This window comes from Giraffa tippelskirchi, chromosome 4 (assembly GCF_054371585.1).
Source record: "Giraffa tippelskirchi isolate mGirTip1 chromosome 4, T2T-mGirTip1v1.2.pri, whole genome shotgun sequence".
Taxonomy (NCBI): domain Eukaryota; kingdom Metazoa; phylum Chordata; class Mammalia; order Artiodactyla; family Giraffidae; genus Giraffa; species Giraffa tippelskirchi.
In genome coordinates, this window is record NC_137278.1 from 33,078,123 (window position 1) to 33,100,094 (window position 21,972).

Genomic DNA, 21,972 nt, shown 5'->3' on the forward strand with positions numbered 1-21,972 from the left:
GACTCTTAACAAGATGAGATATAACATACTACTGTGCTTGAATTTTAAATACCTCCTATACAGAGAATTGAAATAAAGTAGCTAAATATGTTTAATAAGTCAACAATGTGACAGAAAGATCAAAAATCATGACGTGTAAAAGAATGGTTAAAGTAATTGATGATATTTAATCTAGAGAAGAAAAGACTTGGGAAACACATGATAGCTATTTTTAAATACTTAAAAGAGCAATCACAGGGAAGAGTGACTAGATTTCCTAACACCCATGGTAAAATGTATAGAGGTATACCCTTTGACTTGATATAAAGGAAGATTTTAAAAACATGACTGTCTAGGAGTGCTCAAGAAGGTTCAGATGACCAGTGATTGGGAATATTTCATAAGCAGGAGCAAGTAAGATCTGAGCCACTCTTCTGTTGGCAGGGTGTCTGTGGTGTGTTCCTTAGTTAAGGAAGTCCTATAAGCAGCTTCAGTCCAATGAGTTACCATCACCTGCTTGTGGGCCTGCGTGTTGGGTACTCTAAAGAGGAAGTTAGGAAGGCAGTAATATTGGATCCAGAATATAGTCAGACAGGAGCCTTCATGCAGATACCCTTTCCAGTTCTCCAAACACCCACTCACATGTGGTCTCAAAAACACCCAGTACCTTTACTTAGCTTTACCCACTTCACAATATGCTCAATATGAGCAATTTGACTCCCAAGCCTAGGTCAGGCTGAGTGTTTCTCGTGAGTCATAGTTTTATGCTGAGACTTGAGAGTTTGTGGAGGGAGAACCCCCCTGCCCGCGGGGGGCCATGATGACAGGAGAAGTCTGTGGAAGGAGAGGGATCTAAGGGGTCCTGGGGAGGCAGGTCTAAAGATCCAGGCCTGGCAGCATCACTGTCCAGGAAGGCCCCAGTTCCTATGGCTGTGTGCTCGGAGCCAATTGTTCTCGGCAGACTTCATTCCAAGGGTCCTGTAGGGACCATGACTAGGGACCAGGCAGAAGGCAATGGCTGGTTGGAGGAAAGCCAGGCCCTGAAGAGGGGGAGGCCAGCTGGAACATAGCACTGAAGTGGGCTCGGCTTTCAAGCTGCATACGGTGGCCCAGTGGACAGGTGAGTCCACGGACAAAATGGATCCGAACCAGCCCCGACTGCCCTCCAGAGACTAGCCATCCATAGGAGTCCAGGTTTGGACTGAAACGTACCTGTGAAAAGAACAGAAAACAAAAGCGACGCTCACAGTTGGTGCTTCAGGGTGAGTCCTAGCTGTAAGAGCAAAAAGAAGGGCCGCGATCTGAAAGAACAGGACCATGATGAGGTGAGAAATAGGATGAGAAGACCATGAATGATGTGTCTGTCATGCTCTGGAGGATGAGTGTGGAGCCCTTTGCCATCTCTGTTACCTTTTCCTCTCCGATTTCATGGCTCACAGGCCCAGAGTTGGGAGGAGATGAGATGAAGGATGGGAAGATAAGAGGTAAGGTTCCTACCTTATGAATAGCTTCCAGCTGCAGCCGGTCCAGGCAGAGCCGCGTTTGCCCCTCTCCCTCCTGCATGCGCAGCATCGGTTCTCTGTGGGGCAGACCGTGGAACGAACGCTGGAGGAAGGTATGAGAGAAGAGAGAAAGCGAGCAGATTCTTAGTTTTGCATCTTTCTGCTGCAGCTCTTTGGGATCCCCTGCTATACAAGGACTCACGTCTTCTACGTTTTCTAATGCTGCACCCATTCTCCTGGCCTCAATTTACCAAATCTGTGTCTTGAAACAGCAAGTAGTGATGGTTGACCGTTTCAGCGTAAGTTCGAGCCTTGGGAGGGTTGGGGGCCCCAGATGAAGCAGAAGTGAGGTCTTGACCTTCAGGACTGTCCTGATATGGTATCAGATCTGCTTTATATATAGGCTAGAAAGAAGAATGTGAGATTAAGTCCTGTAATACTGAAGACCAGATAAAAGTAAAAGAGAGAAAATTGGTTTGGAGCAGGAAAGACTTTAAGGTAGAAGAAAGGTGTACGTTAAAACCTATGTTCAGATACACGAGGGTAGGGGAGATTATGTACAACTCTATGCTAAGACTTCTAGGGAGAATACTGGGGCTGGGAGATTCTATTGCTACTTGGCAGCACTAATTTGGGAGGTCAGGTGGATTAGGACCCAACAGATGGTGCTATTAAATATTCATATACGTACAAATCTTCGATCTAAAGGTCGCTTGACATTTGTTGGATTCAGTGCCATATCAGGCAATATAGCTGCAATGAGCTCTCCAGATATATCTCCTGCGGCTATTGTCCCGAGCCAGTCAGATCCTGAAAGACTCTAATAGGAAGAGACAGATACTTGTCATTCACTCACTCACTCATTAATTCAGTTCTGTGAACTGGTAACAACTGCCCAGTCTGATGGGGGAGAGACATATTTGCATAAACAAGCATAAATAAGTTTAACATAATCCATATCCTTGATGGCAATTACCACACACCTATCTTCTCTTTCTTTCCAAACCTATGGTCTCTTTCTGACCACCACTAGGAACTGTTTTCCTGTGTACTGAAGGTTTGGAAGAGAGGGGCTCACCCAGACAGTGCCTTTTCGAGGAGCAGTGAAATAGGCCTTGAAACCAAGGTAACCAGCATCAATGTAATGAATTCCACAGAGTCCATAACTGTAAGAGAAAGAGAAAAGAAAAATCTTCCTTTTTCTAAGATCAGACTCATTTCTTCCCCCAGAATCCAGACTCCCTCAGTGAAACAACCCTCCTCTCCCCACAACAATCTGGCACAGTGCACCCCAACCCTGAGGGCCTGTCCCCAGAGCTCATCCCCTCTCCATCCCGCCGTACGAGGCATAGCAGTTGTCCTGAGCCACAGTGACACCATTGTAGGGGAGCAGCCAGGCCAGCTCTGTACTCAAGAAGCGCTTGATAGAGTTTATTGGTTCATAAGGTCGTCGAAGGTCCCAGAATTTGATTTTCCGGTCACTCCCTGCAGAGGCTAGGAAATGACTGTGGAAAGACGGGAGAAGAAGGAGAAGATCAAATCTGAACAACTCTGGAAGAGTCAGCCTGTCTTCACCTCCCACCTCCACAACCCTCCTGTTCAATACCTGTTAGCTTTGCACCACTGAAGAGTACGTACAGCCTGGTCATGGGCTAGGAAACACTGGAAGGGGTAGAGCTTCAAGGAGCCATCAGAGAGCCGTATCCGCTGCAGGGGTGAGTTCGTGGGAAGGTTCCATAAAACCACCATGCCTGAGGGTCAGGACAGAATGTGTAGGTGTTAAAGTCAGGTTATTGCTTCCCTGGTGGCTCAGTGGTAAAGAATCCACCTGCCAATGCAGAAGATGCAGGTGACATGGGTTTGATCCTCTGGAGGAGGAAATGGCAACCCACTCCAGTATTCTTGCCTGGAAAATCCCATGGACAGAGGAGCCTGGCGGGCTACAGTCCACAGGGTGGCAAAGAGTTGGACATGACTGAGCACAGCACATAATAATCTCTTTTCCTTGCTCTAATTTCTTTCTCTGACTCCTAGGACCTATGTCTTCTACTCTCAGATCGGATCCCTTATGAAAGACTGGAGGGATCATGATTAGCTAGCCAACATTCCCTCCATGGTTCAAAGACTCAACCTGATATTTTTAGTTCCAGTGCTCATCAACATAAAAGTAATAGCTTAGTCTGACATCTACCATTGAAAGATAGGTTGAATGCACCCAGTAAATAAAAGTCAAGGGTATTTTTTTTTTTTTTTTAAGGATGAACCCTTTAGGACAAGGGTTGGCAAACTATAGCCCGTGGGCCAAACACAGCTTGCTGTTTGTTTTGGTAAGTAAGTTTGACTGGAACAGAACCACACCCATTTGTTTCCCTGAGGTCTGTGGTTGCTTTCACTTTACAATGGCAGAGTTGGATAGTTCCAACAATGGCCAAACAGCCCACAAAGCATAACATATTTACTGTCTAAACCTGAACAGAAATGTTTGCCAACTCTACTCTAAGGCAAAGAGAACAGGCAAAGAGCCAAAAGCAACATGTAGAGGAATAGAAAACAAATGGACAAATAAACTAACTGGGCTGATCCAAAGCAAGCTGATCAGCCTGGCAGAGGATGAGGTAATCAAAAGTATAACTTTGATCAACATAAAAGACATCCCCTTTTTATATAGAAACTCAGTAAATGTAACACCTATGAGCCTTTCTTGAAAAAATTTGACAGTGAATTACAGCTAAGCAATATAAATAACAGAGCCATGGAGGGGGAGCCTGAGTTGAAAGTTCTGGTGGAGACAGGCACTCTTTTCAATATAGAGTTAAGATTAAGTAATTCTGGGAATTAAGTTGGCAAAACAGCATCAAGTATCACATACCTTGACAATGTAAGAATAAGACCACCAAAAGTGACACAGGAGATGGTGAGAGGGATGAGAGGAAGCAGGGTAAGAGTGCTAACTTCCTTATCCCCAGCAGAAAGTCTACTGGTGTGCCTAAAAGTGAAACTGTTATTTAAAAACAGTAACAACTGGGACTTCCCTGCTGGTCCTGTGGTTAAGGATTCACTTTGCAATGCTGGGGATTGGAGTTCGACCCCTGGTTGGGGAATTAAGATACTACATGCCACAGAGGAACTTAGTTGAGCCCTCATGGCACAACTAGAGAGTCCGTGCACCACAAGGAAGGATCCCACATGATGCAACTAAGGTCTAATTCAAACAAATAAAAAATTAAAAACAGTAACAACCTAACGATACCAATTTTAATGTTATTTATAATTTTTTATTCTTTTCTTTTTTAATCTTAAAAGCATCTTTATGATCCCATTTTTGTAGAATTCTTTCTCTTTCCATCTAATCTTTTTATCTTTATACATGCATAGAGAACAGCAAGAAATGATGTTTATCTATACTTAACTTTTTTTTTTGAGTGGAAAAGTCTAGTGATATTTTTCTCTTCCTTGTATTTTTTCTACATGCATGAATATTTATAACTACATAATGATGAACACTGAACCAAAGGGAAACAACCAAAAAACAAGCATATATAAAAGTTTAAAGAGCAATAGCTCCCTATGTTTTGCTTTGTCTTTTACCATTGTAATATCCAGCAGCCAGGTGGTGGTGGGGCCGGGTGGGCATCCAAGCCAGGCTAAGGCACTGACCACACTCAGAGGGGTCTGAAGCTTGCATAGACCCTACCTGGAGGGTTGCCACACATTGAACCTGGAGGGACAGAGAAACAAGACCAGGGTTAGGGATAACTACTTTCTGGAATGAAGGCTCAAATCAGTGTTTAGTCAGCACAGGGTGGGAGATTTTCCAGAAGTGGAAGGAGACTCACTGTGGAATTGGTAAGGGAAGATCTAGAAGATGGAGCCTCGGTTAAGGGAGCAGGCTCCTCACTCACCTTATAGATGGCAGGCTTCACTGCATCTGTGAGGAAGAAGAACAGAAACTGAAATTCTGGATCCAGACGGCTGGGGTCCCAACCAGGCCGAGCTCGCAGACCAGCACCCCTGCCCTCTCAACGATGCCCCTCCCTCTCACTTTTCTCTTGCCACCATCAATGTGTGAACTTGCCTCTGCCTGCCTCAAATCCTTCTTTCTACCTGACTGTGCCCTTCCTCCTATGAGAATGGCTAATCTCTCCAGTCTGCTCTCTTCTCATCCTCTCTTTCCTTGTCCAGAGCGTGGCTCATCTGATCTCCCCTTCTGCACTCTCCACTTTTTCTCCCACTATTGGGTCACTCGCATGCACAGAAGTAAAACATGCACTCTTGTCTCTGGTCTAATTAAATAAACACACCAAAGCTTTCCTTTACCCCTTATTTTGGCCACACCTTGTGGCATGTGAGACCTTAGTTCCCTAACCAGGGATTGAACCTGTGCCCCCTTGCATTGGAAGGGCAGCTTCTTAACCACTGGGCCGCAAAGGAACCCTCCCTCTTTACCCCTCATTCACCTCCAGCCACGGCCCTCATTTATTATGATCTCCTTCACAGCCTAACATCCTGAAAGATTTGTCTGTACACCTCTGTCCTCACTTCCTTAATTCCCACTCCCTCCTCAATCCATGCCTAACACCAGAAACCACTAAATAGGGGATTTCTCAGGGTTCAAACCTAAGAGCCCTCTTCTTTAAACACGCAGTACTGTTGAAAAACAAATAAATTTATCAAATGGGAGCTGCCTTTCTATGCCCCTTCCTGTTCATGCTCACCTTCAGCTCCATATTCTCCTTCCCTTCACAACAAAGAGCGAGTGTTCTCGTGTATGTGTGGTGGTGAGGGCAAGAGAGGTGAGGACAGGGTTGGGGGAAGAAGAGGAGTATGGCAGGAGACAAGCCCCAGGCACTAGCCTCAGCCTGCGGCAGCTCCTCACACAGCCAGTTAACTGGAGCAGTGAGAGGGGGAAGACCTGAGAGCACAGGAGAGCATGGACGTGGGGAGATCAAAGACAATGGGCTAAAGAGGGCAGTTACAAGACTGCATAAGAGAGGACCGCTTGCAGGCTGCCAAAGAGAGAAGTAAAAGAATGGGGATGAGTGAAGTCAGAATGGGAGGAGTGACTGGGTAAGGCTCTGCACTGGAGACACTGGGCCTGGAGGAGTTTCAGAGTGGAGGTGGGGGGTGGACAGACTCTTCTAAGCTCTGGCCACAACTCCGGCAGCCCCATCCTCCTTGCTGCGATACTCACCTAGGGGCTGCTGAGCCAGCAGGGCCTCGGGATGGGGCAGACTGAACAGCAGCACCTTCCCATCTGAGCAGGCAAGAGCCAAGAGACCCAGTCGGGGCAGGAGAGGAGCCTAGAGGGTGAGACCAGATCTGCACTGAGACTTGCTGCTGGCAGGCATGACTCAGAAAATGTGTGAGCTTCCGGTCCCTGAAAATCTGATATGGAGTTGCTAGAAAAACTCCACCCCCCACTCTCCAACTCTGGGAAGACCCAGGGCCCCTTCGTTCTGGCTGAGGCCAAGGGCCATCCCACAGTCAAGTGGGAAGTACCTTCCGAGGGGTGCCTGGAAGTTCCCATGCTCCACTGGGGCAGAACTTGAGGTCCCAGATGCAGCCGTGGTCACAAGCTATCCCGTAGACAAAGTGGGCTCTGTTGCCAAGACTGAGAGAGACAGCATGTGCAGAGAATGGGTAGGAAGGAAGAGTCTAGAGCTTCCAGAGTCTGTGTTCCCCTCATCTCAACCCAGTCTGAGCCTTCCCCTGCCCCTAGCCCAGCCCCACCCTTCTTTCCTCCTCCACCACTCTCCCCTGGCAGTGTCCCAGCCCCACCTCACCAGCTTTCTTGCTGCAAGGTCCCAAGATCCCAGAGCTGGAGCAGCCCAGGGCCCGAATATAGCTGGCTCAGTGAGTGTGTCTCATTCATGTCAGGGCTGGAGAAAAGAGCCACATACTGCGAGGCTGCTGACCCCTCTGGCACCGGGCACCAGTCCAGAGCCCAGAGCGGGCCACCCGTGAAAAAAGACACATCCAAACGTTCTGGGTGTGCTGTGATAGAGCTAAATCTAGAGAAAAGGCAAAGATGAAAAAAAGGAGCTAGTAAAAGGCAGTACGGACTTCAGTAGATGAATGGATAAATAAACTGTGACATATCCAGACAACGGAATATTATTTGGCACTAAAAAGAAATGAGCTATCAAGCCATAGAAAGGCAGGAAGGAAACTTCAATGCACATTACTAAGTGAAAGTAGCCCACCTGAAAAGGCTACATACTGTATGATTCCAACTATAAGACATTCTGGAAAAGGTAAAACTATGGAGACAGTAAAAAGATCAGTGATAACCAGAGGTTGAGGGTGGGAGAGGTAGGGGATGAACGGGCAGAACACAGAGTATTTTTAGGGCAGTGAAAATACTCTGTATGATACCATAATGGATACCTGTCATTAAACCTTTAACCAAACCCACAAAATGTACAATACTAAGAGTGAACCCAAAGGTAACCTATGGACTTTGAGCGATTGTGATGTGTTGGTGCAGGTTCATCAACCATAACAAATGTGCCACTCTGGTGAGGGATTGTTCATAATGGGGAAAGCTGTGCTTGGGGTGGGAGGCGGGTGTGGGGTGGGGCCAGTGGTGGGGAGAGAGGGAGTATATGGGAACTCTCTGTACCTCCCTCTCAGTTTTGTTGTGAACCTAAAACTGCTCTTAAAAAAGAAAAAAAAAAAAGGAATGCAGACAGTATGGGAGCGCCACCTGGAGCTCCTGACTTAAGCAAGCACCAGAACATCACTCACAGTCTACAAGTGAGACCAGTTCTAGCCACCATGTTATCTTCCTTCTTTCCTTCCCGAAGTCTGTCTAGCTCCTGTCACCTTCAAAGGTGACAGGCCATGCATTCTGGTTCACTACAGTGTTCGCTCTAGGGCCAGTCTGTCCAGGTCTAGCTGAGTAGATGCGACCTTAAAAACTTGTTCTACCCTCAACCTCCCTAGGCTCCCTCAGTCTGGCCAGCAGAGAAAAGCGCTGCAGATCAGAGAGGGCTGAGCAGATACAGGCAGCTCTCCTAGCCTTGGGACCAACTGGACCAGCATTCAAGGAAGAACATGGCCAATCTCTCCCATCCCTTTTGACATCCATTTTTCCTACTTCTGTCTCCCAGAATCAGAAAAGAGAGATGCAATTGTCACCTGTTTATTCGGTAGAGGGTGCCATCTTCGGGAAGTCCTTCACGCTGTACAGAAAACAGCGGGGACTTCTCCTCCTGGGGCAGGTAGGGAGCTGCCTCACTGGGGGATGGCAAAGGGAACAAACAGTCTAAATGAGGAAAAGTTTCACCCATACTGGGATTCCCATTGTCAATCTAGAGTCCTCAGTTACCCTTCTGTCTCCAGGGGTGTCACCCGCTCTTAGATTTCAAAGATGCCCCTTCAACTTACAGTTCAGATAACAAGCGCCACTTCCAGGCTAAAGGAATCCATTCTGCAAACTCCCAGTATGAATGCTTCTGATCTCGGCTGGAGGAGCATAAGTAGCATTAGTGAAGGAGGAGAGAAATTCCAGAGCAGCGCTGCCCCATAACTTTCTGTGAAGATGGGAGCGAACTGTTATCTGTGCTGATCTAACACATGAGCTACAAGTAGCTATTGGGCCCTTAAATGTGGCTAGAGCAACTGAGAAACTGGACTTCTAATTATATTTCATTAATTTTAAATGAAATTTAAATGGCTTCGTGCAGCTTGTGGCTACCATATCGGACAGCAGAGCTTGCGAGCTTCTGCCTCTGGAGCAGTACCTTTGAGTTGCAAATGTCTTCCCCGTGTTCTACCCTGTGGGTGCTTGCCCCTACTTCTCACAGCCCCACTGCTAGGCTGGGTTCTCAGTCTTCCTTTGCTCTCCACCCCCACCTTTCATCCCCAGCCCCCGTTCCCCAAGTCTCACATATCCTTGGTGAGATGAAGGCACTTCCAAACAGGGGCCATGATGTGATTTGGTAAGCCATTGTGAGCCATTCCCCGGACATGTGGCTTCTGCTTCTGAGGATCAAATTGAAGAAAGTGTAAGTTAGAGAATTTTACAGGCTACAGAAAGTCCCCAGAAGAGAGCTTTCCCAGCTTTTTCTTCTCCTGGTACTACTTGCTCTCTAATTTTTCCCCTATTGGCATCTTAAAAGATTTGTATCTTAACCATTACAATGACCTCTCCATCTTTTGCTCTTACTTCTCCAGCAAAACCTGCCCTCTATTTTCTGTTCATCTTCCTTGGTGTGTCTCTACAGCACTTGATTCAGAGGACTCCTATTTGCTTCCTGAAACTCCTGCCCTGGGGGTAGTCTCTCCTTATTCCTTCCACCGCTATACCTTTGTGGGTTCTCCCTCCTTTGATGTTTAGTCACTGATGGTATTTCCTAGAGTTCCTCTGTCTTCTCAACCCTCAATACATGTACTCCTGGTAATCTCATCCCTTGACTCATGGCTTTGACCCCCATTTTTATGCCTGACTGCATCTTAGCAAATGTAACCTTTACTCAGTCTCAACTTTTCTACAAAATCTAGACTCATACAATGTGGTGCTAAGCCATATTAGAACTTGAGGCAAAAGTGAATATCACTAGTATACTTCCTGCCTTTATTGAAAATTTTTATATTTTCTTCATCATAGATTTGCTGCATTAATTTTGATTTTTAAAATGTTGCATTGAGACATTTATCTTTATTAGAGGGTTTTGGTGCTCCCTTAAATGTTGCACCTGGGAGGAGTAAAGCACTGGTCCCATATATCTGACTGGCAACCAGATGTCTCCAGAAGGATGGCCCTTGACCCACTGGCCCCTCCAACTTGACATGTCAGAAAGTAAACTCATCACTTCGCCTGCCCACCTTCACCCTTCCTGCATCCCCCGCCCTTTCTGTGTTCCCAAGTTCAGTGTATGAGAGCACCATCAAAGTTGGAAACTCCTACCCTTTCGTCTCCTTCAACTCCCAACTGCTATTAATTCTCTTATATATCTCTCATATCTGTCTCCTCATCTTTTCTTCCTTCACTGCTTAGTTTAGGCCCTTACTACCTCTCACCTAGAGAACTGAAGCTGTCTTCCCATTGTCAACTGCAAATTAACCTATCTTCCTAACCAATCATGTTCTTTTCCTGCCTAAAAACCATTATTGTATAGAGTTTCTGTTTGGGATGACAAAAGTTTTGGAAATGGATAGTGGTGACGGTTATACTACATTGTGAATGCACTGAATGCCCCTGAATTGTACATTTTAAAACAGTAAATTTTATTATATCTATTTTACCATAATTATACATGCACATACTCTTTGTTGGCTCCTATCAGTTTCATTTCTTTCATCCTCTCTAGTCTAATCTTCCCCACTTTAACCCAGGCACTATGCTGCAGCCACACCAATTTCTGGGAAATCATCCTCTCTGGCAAACTTCTGTTCCTTTCAAGACCTAACTCAACTAGCATTTCTTTATGAAGTCTAAGCAGTTAACCATCCTTCCTCTATATGCCTAAAGCATTCTGTTCACTCCTGGTGCAGCATTTATTACACTGTAAGCTTTGTAATGGAGGACCCTGTCTTATTCATGATTGCATTTCCTAGCACAGAGGAGATGCTCAATGTATGAACAAATAATCTTGTTTAGTTACACCCTCAGCTACCAGAATCTCAACTGTGTTTGAAGTTGCTCTTTCTTAACTTTCCCGTTTTGGCCATCCTAGTTACTAGGCTAAAGCTTTCCTTCTGGGCACCCTGATCCCCCCAATAATCTTCCTATTTCCCCCTCCACTTTCTTGTCCACTCAGGTTACCTGAGTAGATCCTCGGGCAGTGCTTCGGGGCGCTGCAGGCTCGGGGTCAGAAGAGTTCTCACTTGGGGCCTCGCTTTCTTCTGCTTCTTCAGCCTCAACCTGGAGAACGAAGTCTTCATCCCGTGCGGTATTATCCCCTTCTCCACCGAGACAGGCTGCCTGCGGCTGGATTATCTTCGGTTGGGTGGGGCTGCTCACCTGGGGGCCCTCAGGACAGGACACTGGAGCAGGCAGGGCTGTTGAGAGCTCTTCCGCCAGTTCCTGAAGATACAGAAGTGCCCTGCAGGACAGGGCAGAGTCAGAGCCATAGCACAGCCACTTCACCCAGAGCCCACTCTGCCTGACACTTGGCTGATTCTCATCTCACTAGATCCTCCCAGTGACCATGTGAAATGACTATTAATTTCCCTTCCCCTTTGACAGATGTAGAAACAGAAATCCAGGAAAGTTAGGTGACTTGGCCAAGATGATTCAGATCACATATGTGAAATCTGAACCCAGGTCTTCTGACTCCAAGTCTGAAGCACTTCACACTCTACCACAGTCAGAGATTATTGAGGGAAAATGGAAAGGATGGAAGGACACATATATACTGACGTATACAGGGCAGTAAAACTGCAGTGAAGACTTGGAGGAAACAGCAAAAAATGTGATAGGATGTGAGGCACAGAAAGAAACCGCCCAGATAGACAAGTCTAACCAAAGACAGAAACTGCTATGGTAAGACCTAGAAGATTGCTCAAGTGCCCAGAACTCAGACACCACCCCTGCTTACCTGACACCTTCACCACAGTCCACTCATCTCTCCAGCATCTGCCCCACCCCCACCCCTTCACCCCAGCCCCCCTCCACCAAGCTGCACCCCACAATCCTTACACTTGGGCAGCCCTTCGGCGGGGTCGTTCCCCAGGAGGGGTCTCAAAGTCCTCAGGGGGCATCTTTGGATGTGGAGACTCTGGCTGATCTAGGCCTTTGGACAACTTCAGCAGTAGCAGATCTGCCTTGGACTTTCGACCTCGTTTCTTAGGCATGGGGGTGGACAGAGGGTTGGATTGATCTAAGAGGCCAGGAACCCGAGGGGCTGATGGAGAATTAGGCTGCTGGGGCCTTTTGGGGCCTTTCCGTGTCCTACCACCTCTCTTCGGGCCAGGCTTTGAGGCCCTAGGCTTTGGGACCTTTGACATCTCTGAAGAAAGATCTGTAGAGAAGAATATGGGTCTGTGAGATGGGACCAGAGCTCAAACCTCTTTGAACAGATTACACCATACCCAGGCTGTAAGGTCCTATGAGCTTGACCTGCTCTCATTCATCTTAAGCCGAGCATGGGGGGCTACAAGGCTGAAAGGTCAAGGGACATACCTTGCTGTTGCAGTCTGGAGAGGCTTTCTTGTTCTGGAAGGAGCCGCCTCTCATCAAGAGAATCCTCATATCCAGGGAAAGGGGTAGGTAATGACATCTCTATGGAAGCCTCCACACTAGTTGTTTCTGAGGAGGCCTTGACATCAAGCTGGTTTAGCACCTCTTGTCCAGGAGAGTCTACCACAGTCATGCTCCCCACGGGGCCGGCCTCCTCCAGAGCCATATAGCCGACCCCGTAGGTATCCATCAGCACCCCCAAAAATGGCTGCCCCTGCATGCAAGAGACATACAAATGACTAGAAGGAAAAAGCTTCTGGTAAGAGCTCAGATTTTTCCACTTTCCTGTCTTTCTCGTCTCATCATTGTTCTTCCAACCTCCGCCTACCTTCCCCACCAACCAGAAACCCAAACTCTGGTCATTCATTCATTCAGCAATAATTCCTAAGCATCTTTTATATCACAGGCACTATTCTAGGAACCAGTAACATGACAATAAGCAAGGCAGACAAGGTGCCTGACCTCATGGAACTGACAATAAACAAACAATAACAAGCTTCCATTTAGTAAATGCTTACTATGTGCCAAGTACTATTCTAAGCGCTTTATTCAGATGATTTAAAGTGAATGAACAATTATTTAACCCCTTTCCCTGAAACCCAGTGAAATGAATCACTCCTCTCTTTAAAAAAAAAGAGAGAGAGAAAAAAATCATCTGTTATGAATGCAGGGAAGGGCCACAAGTTTCTAAAATAAACTATAAAGTATAGCTGCCAGATACTATAAAATTTAGATCAAACTGAAAGAGGACAGGATGACTAGAGCTAACATCCATCTTTGTGAATATTAGTCAAGGTGCAGATTTATTTAAGGATAGGTAATTTCTAGTGTCCTGCTAGCAATCTTTCAGCTGGATGGGGGAGGTGGTAGCCTATGAAACAACTAAGAAACATCCCACTACATTAAGAAACTATTTAGACATTGAAGAATAGACTAAAAAATGGTCATGGATCTTCATTTTCTTCAAACCCAAAAAGTCAGCTATGCAACCACGGACCAAAGTAAACTGACAGAGATAAACAAAACACTGACCGCCACACGAAAAACCTGAGCAACAGAGAACTCTGCAAGGGCCCAGTTTTGTGACCAGAATAACTTACCTGTCTGTGACAAAAGGGAAGAAATAACTCAGATCAAAGGAGGAACCCCTCCATAGATCTGTATATGTCTTAAGGATGAAGAATTCATCAGCCTCAGTGGAAAGTGTGTTAATACAAATACCATAAGAAATATCATACAAATTAAAATTTCCAACTGTCTCTCTTGAAGAAGATATCCTTATAAACTATAGCAACAGCCAACTCTCTAACTCAGGTGCTAAGGATACATTATAACACCATATGCTAAAAATACAATATAACAATATCAAGGTAAATAGAGGTCAATGAGACTCCACCTACATTGTTCTCTTTGTTGCTGTTTAGTTGCCAAGTGGTATCCTATTCTTTTCAACCCCACAGACAGTAGCCCACCAGGCTCCTCTGTCCCTGGGATTTCCCAGGAAAGAAGACCAGAGTGAGTTGCTATTTCATTCTCCAGTGGATCTTCCTGACCCAGGGATCAAACATGCATCTCTAGCATTGGCGGGCAGGTTTTTTACCACTGAGCCACTAGGGAAGCCTACATTGTTCTCTGGTAAACAGCATACCCTGAGGGAACTACTCCATTCAAAATCAGCAATAAGCAAAAAGGATCTAATGGGACCTATGCATAGTTGCTACAGAAAGAATAAAAAGGACTCAAACGAAAAAGGTGAAAAGTACCATTTCAAAGAATGTCTCCAGAAAACAAGAAATTTTCCAACAAAAACTTCTGTACTTTCAAAAAAGCCAGAGACTGTGAAATCCAAGAAATAAGAGATCAAAGGAGATAAAACAATAGCAAGGCAAAAAAAGAGCTGGTAGTCATAAGGAAAGAAACTGAATAAAAGAATAAAATCAAAGAAATGAAAATCAGAGGAGAAGCAAAATGTTGAAACTACTGAAAAGACAATCAGTGGTATGAAAGGCGTTTGAGAGAAACCATGCAGATTATAAAGAGATAACGGTAACTAGTGAAAAGATGGTATGGGTGAAAAGAGAAAGTGGGGAGCCAATATATGAATAATTGCTATTTCTAAAGAACAGAGAAGAAAAATGCGAACAGAAAAAAATGTTCAAATACCTAACAATAGAACATTTCCTGAAATGAAAAATAGAATGTGTACTTTCCTGAAGTAAAGGAAGATCTCAGCCTAAAGTTAAAAGGGCTTATTGTATAAAAAGGACACAAAAATCAATAAAGACTCATCAAGAAATATCTGAATGAAGACTACATTTCTCCTACAAGTGGGGGTGGGAGGGAATCAGGTCAGCCTGGGAGTTCTTAGAAACATCTGATGCCAGAGGGTAAAGAAACAAAAAGATCAAGAGAATTCTTAACTGTCATTCATGTAAAGGTAACAGGATGACATTCTAAGTATATAAGTTTCTAGGAATTACAGAAGTAATCCCCTGAATAGAGGAAGGGTTAGGGGGGGAAAAAGTTTAGGAACAAGTACTTGTCAAACTGAGAAGTGGTTCACAGCTGCTGGTTCAAGAACCACCTGGCCTCTTCTCTGCCATGGTGGGGAGTCACAGCTGAATCAAGAAGCCCTTGCCATAGGTGATGGCTCTGTAAACAAGCTGCCTGTGCAATAATCAGAAAGTGACCAACTGAGGCAGACAGACTCTTCTCTGGCTTGCAGATCCAGAATTGTGTCACTGCCACAATCTGCAATAGCAAAATGCATGCCCTCTGGCCTGCCTCCTCTCTAAACTCAAGTCTAAATTTGAGTTCTTCAAGAGTACATTTGATTCGCAAGACCTAAATCATATTCAAAATCTTGAGTGGAAAAATTCCAGGAAATAAAGTTTCTAGCTTTCCAGGCTCTCAAGTGGCAGTTGCTCATTTTCTCGAATCCCACTTACCCCAGGGTAAAAAGTGGGATCAGTGGTTTCTCAGTTCCTCTCCATTGCCAATTCTTGGCTGAAAAGTCCTCCCCATCTTGTAAAACCTTGCTCCTTCCAAGCCCATAACATTTAGCTAAATCACTGGTATTCACTCCACTGTCACACCCTGGACCTTGCCAGCATATAAAACCTTTTTTTAACGTCCAAAATCACTAAGACACCCACTATCTGATCACGACCTCCCATCATTACAGCCATGTTGCCCAACTATAATCACTATATCTACTCTTCACCATGTTAATTACTCCACTATCCACTGATCACTCCAGTTTCTCCCTGTGTCAGCCATATCCCATCTAGTTTAGACTTCTTTATTTTAATCAGATTCTTGTTGATATTACAAACTTCCCTTCTTTTCATCCTTTTGTTTCATAGGCCTGGCAAAACGCAAGCCCTGGATGAACCAATCACCTATTGCAACCAGCGCATCTAAGCTGGTTGGGCACTAAAATCACACTTTCTGTCAGCTCCCATACCTTCTCCTTTAGTGTCTAATCCCATAGTCTTCAGCAAATGACTAAGTCTTAGATTTCTGAAACAAAAACTAAAACCCAGCGGTCAAGAATTCGCCTTGCAATGCAGGGGCAGGTTCAATCCCTAGTCAAGGAACTAAGACTCTACGTGTCACAGAGCAACTGAGCCCCTGTGCCACAACTAGAGAATCTGTGCACCACAAGGAAGATTTTGTGTGCTGCAACTAAGACCTGACACAGTCAAATAAATATTTAAAAAGAAAAGACAACCAAAAGCCGTACTTCCATTTCTTGTCAAATAACCTATCACTCCCTGCTTCTGAGTCCCTCATCCACTTTCTGAAGTCAAGCTTTCTAGTTGTGTTCTAGCTCCATGCCCCCTCTGGGCCCACCCAAGGGAACTAGAGATGCTTATTCTTCTCCTTTCCCTTGCTTCCTTCTAAACTGGAACAAACCCCTTCTAAAATTTAACAATTCACTTGTTTCTTGTCTTTACACCTACTTGGCAGTTTTTTTGCTTATTTGCAAAGTCACTGCTTTTGTCCTTCCAAAGTATACAATTTAGTTTGCTTTCTTTCTTGGGTTTGTATAAAACCTTTAGTTGATACAAAATACTTATAAGTATGTGTAGAATGTAAATAACAATAAAACACCTGTGTATCTGCCATATTTCAACTCAGTTTTAATAGAAACGTAACTCGTACATACTCAAATTTCCTTAAAATTTAAATATATGTCACAAATATATAAATATAGTGACAAATCAATTGACATTAAAAATGATGGGAACCAATACAATAACTCTTGGCAAGCATTCAGATCAACTAGTGAGAGTAATCAGACCTACAGGAAAAAAACCTATAGGCTTCAAGAATTCAGCGTGCCATGGGCATCACTTTGTATGCTTTATAGAAGAAATGGAGAATGTCAGTTAACAGAGGGAGTTAGTTAAATGAAGATCAGTTAAGAGAACTTCTATATGTCTTGAAGATTTCTCCATATCTGTTCACATACATCTGTCTCACTCTTCTGGGTTACTATGTGGTGTTCCATAGGATTATAGTTTATTTGGATATTTCCCATTTAATGAACAATTGGATTATAATACTATTACAAATACTATTGCAATGAATATTCAAGTATAGATCTCTACAGTAATGAGAAATTATTTTTCTAGAATAATCATTTAAAGTGAAATTACTGGGTTAAAGGGTACACACATTTCAAAATTTGATACTTCCAAACAGGTCACCAAGATGAAAATCAATTTATACTCCCACTAACTGTAAAAGTGGGTATACCCATTTTACTACCTTGTCAATCTTTGATTTTTGCCAGTCTGATGGGTGCAGAAATTCCTCCTTGTGTGTGCTTTGAGTCACTCAGTCATGTCGGACTCTTTGCGATCCCATGGACTATAGCCTGCCAGGCTCCTCTGTCCATGTGGGTTCTCCAGACAAGAATACTGGAGTGGGTTGCCATGCCCTCCCTCAGGGGATTTTCCCGACCCAGGGACAACCCAGGTCTCCCTCATTGCAGGCAGATTCTTTACCCACCAGGGAAGCCCATTTATTTGCATTGTCCTGATAATAACTAAGGTTAGCAACTTCTTTTTTATATGTTGGACATCTGTCTTTTATGAATTGCCCATTTCTATAGGACAAATTGATCATTTTCTTATTGATTTATGGAGTTATGTTATTTATGTTGTGAATATTTTCTCTCTGTATCTACCTTTTTAAACTTTGCTTATAATGTTTCTTGCAAAACTAAGGTTAAATTTTATGAGTTAAATTTCTCAGTCTTCTTTATGGCTTCGGTGTCTTTTTGGCCACCCTGCCTCACATAGGATCTTAGCTGCAGACCAGGGATTGAACCCCTGCCTCCTGCAGTGGAAGCCGAGAGTCCTAACCACTAGACAACCAGGAAATTCCTGTGTCTTTAAAAAGGTATTTCCTACCCCATTGATAATAATATCAGAATATAAAATATCTTCTTTTATTTTTTTCTAATGATTTTTCTAGTTTTAGATCTTACATGTAGCTCTTTAGTCCATCTGGAATTTTTTAATAAGAGATATGGATATTTACTTATTCCATATGTATTTTCTTTAGAAGTTTCATAAGATAGGGACTTTGTCGGTCTGATTCATTATTGTATCCAGAAACTGGTACATGGTAAGTGCAATAATTAACCTTTGTTGATTTAAGGACTAACTTCTCAAAGTACAAGAATCTCTGTAGGGATTCACTTCTCAGAGAAGGCAGCAGCAGGGCGTGGTGGTTAATTTCCATTTGACTTCACAATACAAATTTTGGACGCAAGCAAAAGAGGTTTAGTAAATTTGTACCAGGATTGATAAAATTTTACATCTGCACCCCAAACTGTCTGGTTCCCATGCTGCTCCAAGGCCGCCAGCCTGATCTCCCCAACCACAGAAAATGATTAGGTAACACTGTTCTGCAGGTATGGTATTATTTTACACACACTGCATGGTCTAATCCATTGTTTCCAAGGTGTTCCTATGGTACAACTGGTGGTCTGCAAGATGACTTCTGATACAAAATTGAACAATTTTATTTGATTAATTATGTTTTTATTTTAACTTGTGTTTAAAAAAACTGTAACTAGTCCATGAAATCCATGGACTAGTTAGATGAAGACTAAAGCACTTAACCTTAAAATTAAATCAATTTAAAGAAAACAATTAAGAAAGTACTACAGTTGATAAGAAAGGGTGGCAAAAAGGAAGAAGGCACAGGAATGACGTTTGTGTAACAATATGCCGCTGGGGTCATGGGGCTTGCACCCTGCACACTTTTAACAAAGTGAGTTTCGCGGGTGAAGCTGAAGTCGCCACCTCTCCCTTCCCCAACAGAAAGCCAAGTTGCTGCGTGATAAAAGGACTAGATTGGGAAACATAACTGGCCCCTGGCTGCGCCAATGGGGTTGCAGCGCGCGGGGCACAACCCCCAGGGTTAGAAGGACCTCGCCGAGGAAGAGGCTGTACACACTACAATGAGAAGACTGACCCGCCACCACTCTAAGGGTGACCGCTTGCCCTTTCTCAATCCCGGGCGTGGGCTTAGCTTTCACCACTAGCCTGTTCGGGAAGTGAGCCGTGAGTTTTCTAAGGCTGAGGACTACAGTAGTTTCGCAGAGTTCGAGGTTTGCAATGTTCGCAGCGCCGGGGCCCGGACACAGGATAAGATGTTACGGACACCTCACTGGGAAAGAAGGCGAAACCCGAGGAGATCAGAGATAGGGGCTGCCACCGTGGGTTAGGGAGGTGGGGAGCACGGTGGTTTCCGTAGGAGGTAGGGGGCTGGAGGTCGCGATGCTGAGCAGAGGCTGAAAAGCGGAGCCGGAATTGGTTCCCAATGTCTTAGTGCTACCAAAAAAAGAAGGGGGGGTAGTAATCGTGGGGCCCCTCACACCCCGCTGCGGTACACTCACCCTCACCAAAGTCCTTCCGGAAGTCCAAGTTCGAAGATGGCGCCGCCTGTCTGGTCGCCGTTTTATGACGAAACTAGTAGCTACTCTTCATTGACGTCCCCCCCCCTCGTGCACAAGGTAAACACGTGGGCTTGGTCGGGAATTTGTGCCCCAGGACGTTTTCTATTAGACTATGTATTCCATAATGCAGCGCGGCGAGCGTCCCCGAGCCCGTCGCAGCGGGCGCCGCTCCCGGGCCTCCGAGGCGCGGGGGACGCGGCACGGCCTTATGGGAATTGCAGTGTCCCGAAGGGAAGACTGACGCCTGCGCGGTGACGGCCGTCGCGCCCCCGCGGGTTCCCACGCGGCTTCTATGCTAGCCTCGAGAGTGCGGGCGCCCAGGCCCGAGTGTCGCTCCCGAGCGCTGAATCCTGGCTTTGTGTGGAGACTACTGGCCCGTGGCGGGCAGGGCCAGGCAGACCAGAGAGTACTTACCTGCAAGCCCCGCGCCGTCGAGCGGAAGCCAGAGAGACAAAGGAATCCGTGCCTCGGGCCGCGGGGGGACGACTCCGGCTTCCGCCCCAGGGCAGCCCCCAGCTGATCCAGCCACTAGTGAAGCCAGGGATGGACCAGAGACCGAAACACAGTGAAGGGGAGGAGCAGAAGAAAAGCCTGGCTTGGCGACGCTCTACTCAAATGATCCTCAGGCTTGGACCCTCCCCTTGGTCGTAGGCCTCTCCCCACTCCCTCCCTGGGTGGTCGGTTGTGGTTGGAGAAAGAATGTAACAAACTTCTGCCGTTTCCTGGGGCATTTAAAGCTGTAAATCACACAGGTCTGCATATACCGAATAGGAGAGTTCAGGATGTAGAAATATGGACAGGAAAGGATGGAGTAAACCAGTCCCAGATAATCTCATCTATCAAATTCCCTTGGTTACACAAAATATTTATGAAAAGCAAGGGAGAAGCTAGCCCAAGATTTAAAAGCTAGAGCAAGGGGACTCCCATCCCATTCGTCTTAAGTGGCCTAAGACAAGCTGTGCTGTGGCTTAGGACAGGCTTTGTGAGAGTCCTGAAGTGGGTGCAGTGGAGGCTGTGGTTCCTCTAATACATATGTTCAATGTTTGCTCTCAGTTTCAAGCATTTCTCTCTTAATTAAAAAATGTTTCAAGCATTTATTTCTCTTATGAACAAACCTGACTCTTTTCCATTCCTGTTGCCTCAAATTTAGATTATCTTTGACTTCAACATTGCAAAATCTTTCTCATATTAATAATTGTATCTATTTGGGGGATAAGACATTCACATGATTCAAAATTCAAAAGATGTATAGGGTATAGTGAAGAGTCTTTTCCACTTCTCTCTCCAGTCTTCCAGACCACATCTACCTAGGCAGTTTCTTGTTACAGGTCCAAGACATTTTCTGTATTTATGCTCATGCAAATACATATACATCTTTCACCATTTTAATTCAAACAGCATGTACGCTGTCCTGCACCTTACTTCTTTTAACTGTGTACCTTGGAGACTATTCCATTGCTATATATAAAAACTTTCCTTATTCTTATGATTTCTTGTGTGTGCTCAGTTGTTAAGTCGTGTCCAACTCTTCAAGACCACATGGACAGTAGCCCACCAGGCTCCTCTGTTCATGGGATTTCCCAGGCAAGAAATACTTGAGTGGGTTTCCCATTTCCTTCTCTAGGGAATCTTCCTGACCCAAGGATGGAACCTGCAGTCTCCTGCATTGGTAGGCAGATTCTTTACCACAGAGTCACCTGGGAAGCCCCTATGATTGCTTAGTATGTAGTTATATGAATGTAGTGTTAGTCCTTGTTATTATTAATGGGTATCTAGGTGGTTTCCAGTCTTTTGCTATTATAAACAATGCTGCTCTATGTGTTAGTGCAAGTTCCTGTGCCTGATACACAATGAAGCCAAACAAACTGAAACGTGGGAGTTTGAAACAAAAAAAGATTTACTGCAGGGCCATACGAGGAGCCGAGTGGCTCATGCCTAAAAGCCCTGAATGCCCCACAAGGTTTCAACGGTGTGCTCATGGTAGTTAACATCTTCCATCTGCTGGAGAGGGAAGATTTTTTTACATCTGCAAACAACTCGGGAAATGTGCATCAAATACTACTATTGAGTTACCTGAGAGAGGAGCTGAAGCAGAGGATGCAGGGGAAAGCCTATCTGGGAAGGTCCCATGGTGTCCTGCTCTGTTACATATGGACTTCCCTGTTGGTCCAGTGGTTAAGACTCCCTGCTTCCACTGTAGGGGGCACGCCTCACAGGGGCCAAGAAGGGGGAAAATAAGATGCTGCTGTAAATAACCTTGTATCTAAGTTACTTCATATGTATAAATTCCCAGAAGCAGAATTGCTGGACCAAAATTTAGGCGCACT

General features: G+C 45.0%; 1 protein-coding gene across 5 annotated transcripts; it reads right to left on the reverse strand.

Moving 5' to 3' along the window:
• Positions 1–147: 147 nt before the first annotated feature.
• On the reverse strand, positions 148–20,329 carry GTF3C2 (general transcription factor IIIC subunit 2). Of its 5 annotated transcripts, none has more exons than XM_081484164.1 (19): positions 20,060–20,329; positions 12,610–12,880; positions 12,127–12,448; positions 11,251–11,530; positions 9,373–9,467; positions 8,871–8,948; positions 8,622–8,720; positions 7,265–7,492; positions 6,981–7,092; positions 6,673–6,781; positions 5,384–5,409; positions 5,070–5,199; positions 3,088–3,232; positions 2,825–2,986; positions 2,560–2,647; positions 2,173–2,301; positions 1,733–1,885; positions 1,477–1,584; positions 148–1,191 (listed from the first exon to the last, which is right to left on the reverse strand). In XM_081484164.1, exons 2-19 carry the CDS (start codon positions 12,854–12,856, stop codon positions 973–975), a joined length of 2,730 nt encoding a protein of 909 aa, XP_081340290.1. In that variant the 5' UTR covers positions 12,857–12,880; positions 20,060–20,329; the 3' UTR covers positions 148–972. The 5 variants fall into 5 exon arrangements, with proteins under 5 accessions (XP_081340290.1, XP_081340288.1, XP_081340289.1 ...); XM_081484162.1 differs by having other exon boundaries at positions 5,318–5,409; XM_081484163.1 differs by lacking the exon at positions 20,060–20,329 and adding an exon at positions 19,586–19,611.
• Between the last annotated feature and the right edge of the window lie 1,643 nt (positions 20,330–21,972).

Bases quoted from the DNA above. Each gene is read 5' to 3' on its own strand.
- GTF3C2 (XM_081484162.1), bottom strand. From the start codon at position 12,856: ATGGATACCTACGGGGTCGGCTATATGGCTCTGGAGGAGGCCGGCCCC. The intron at 7,093-7,264 runs GTGAGGTGGGGC...TGTCTCTCTCAG, and splicing joins ACCTTGCAGCAAGAAAGCTG to TCTTGGCAACAGAGCCCACT. The intron at 5,200-5,317 runs GTGAGTCTCCTT...CTGTCCCTCCAG, and splicing joins CTTCCCTTACCAATTCCACA to GTTCAATGTGTGGCAACCCT.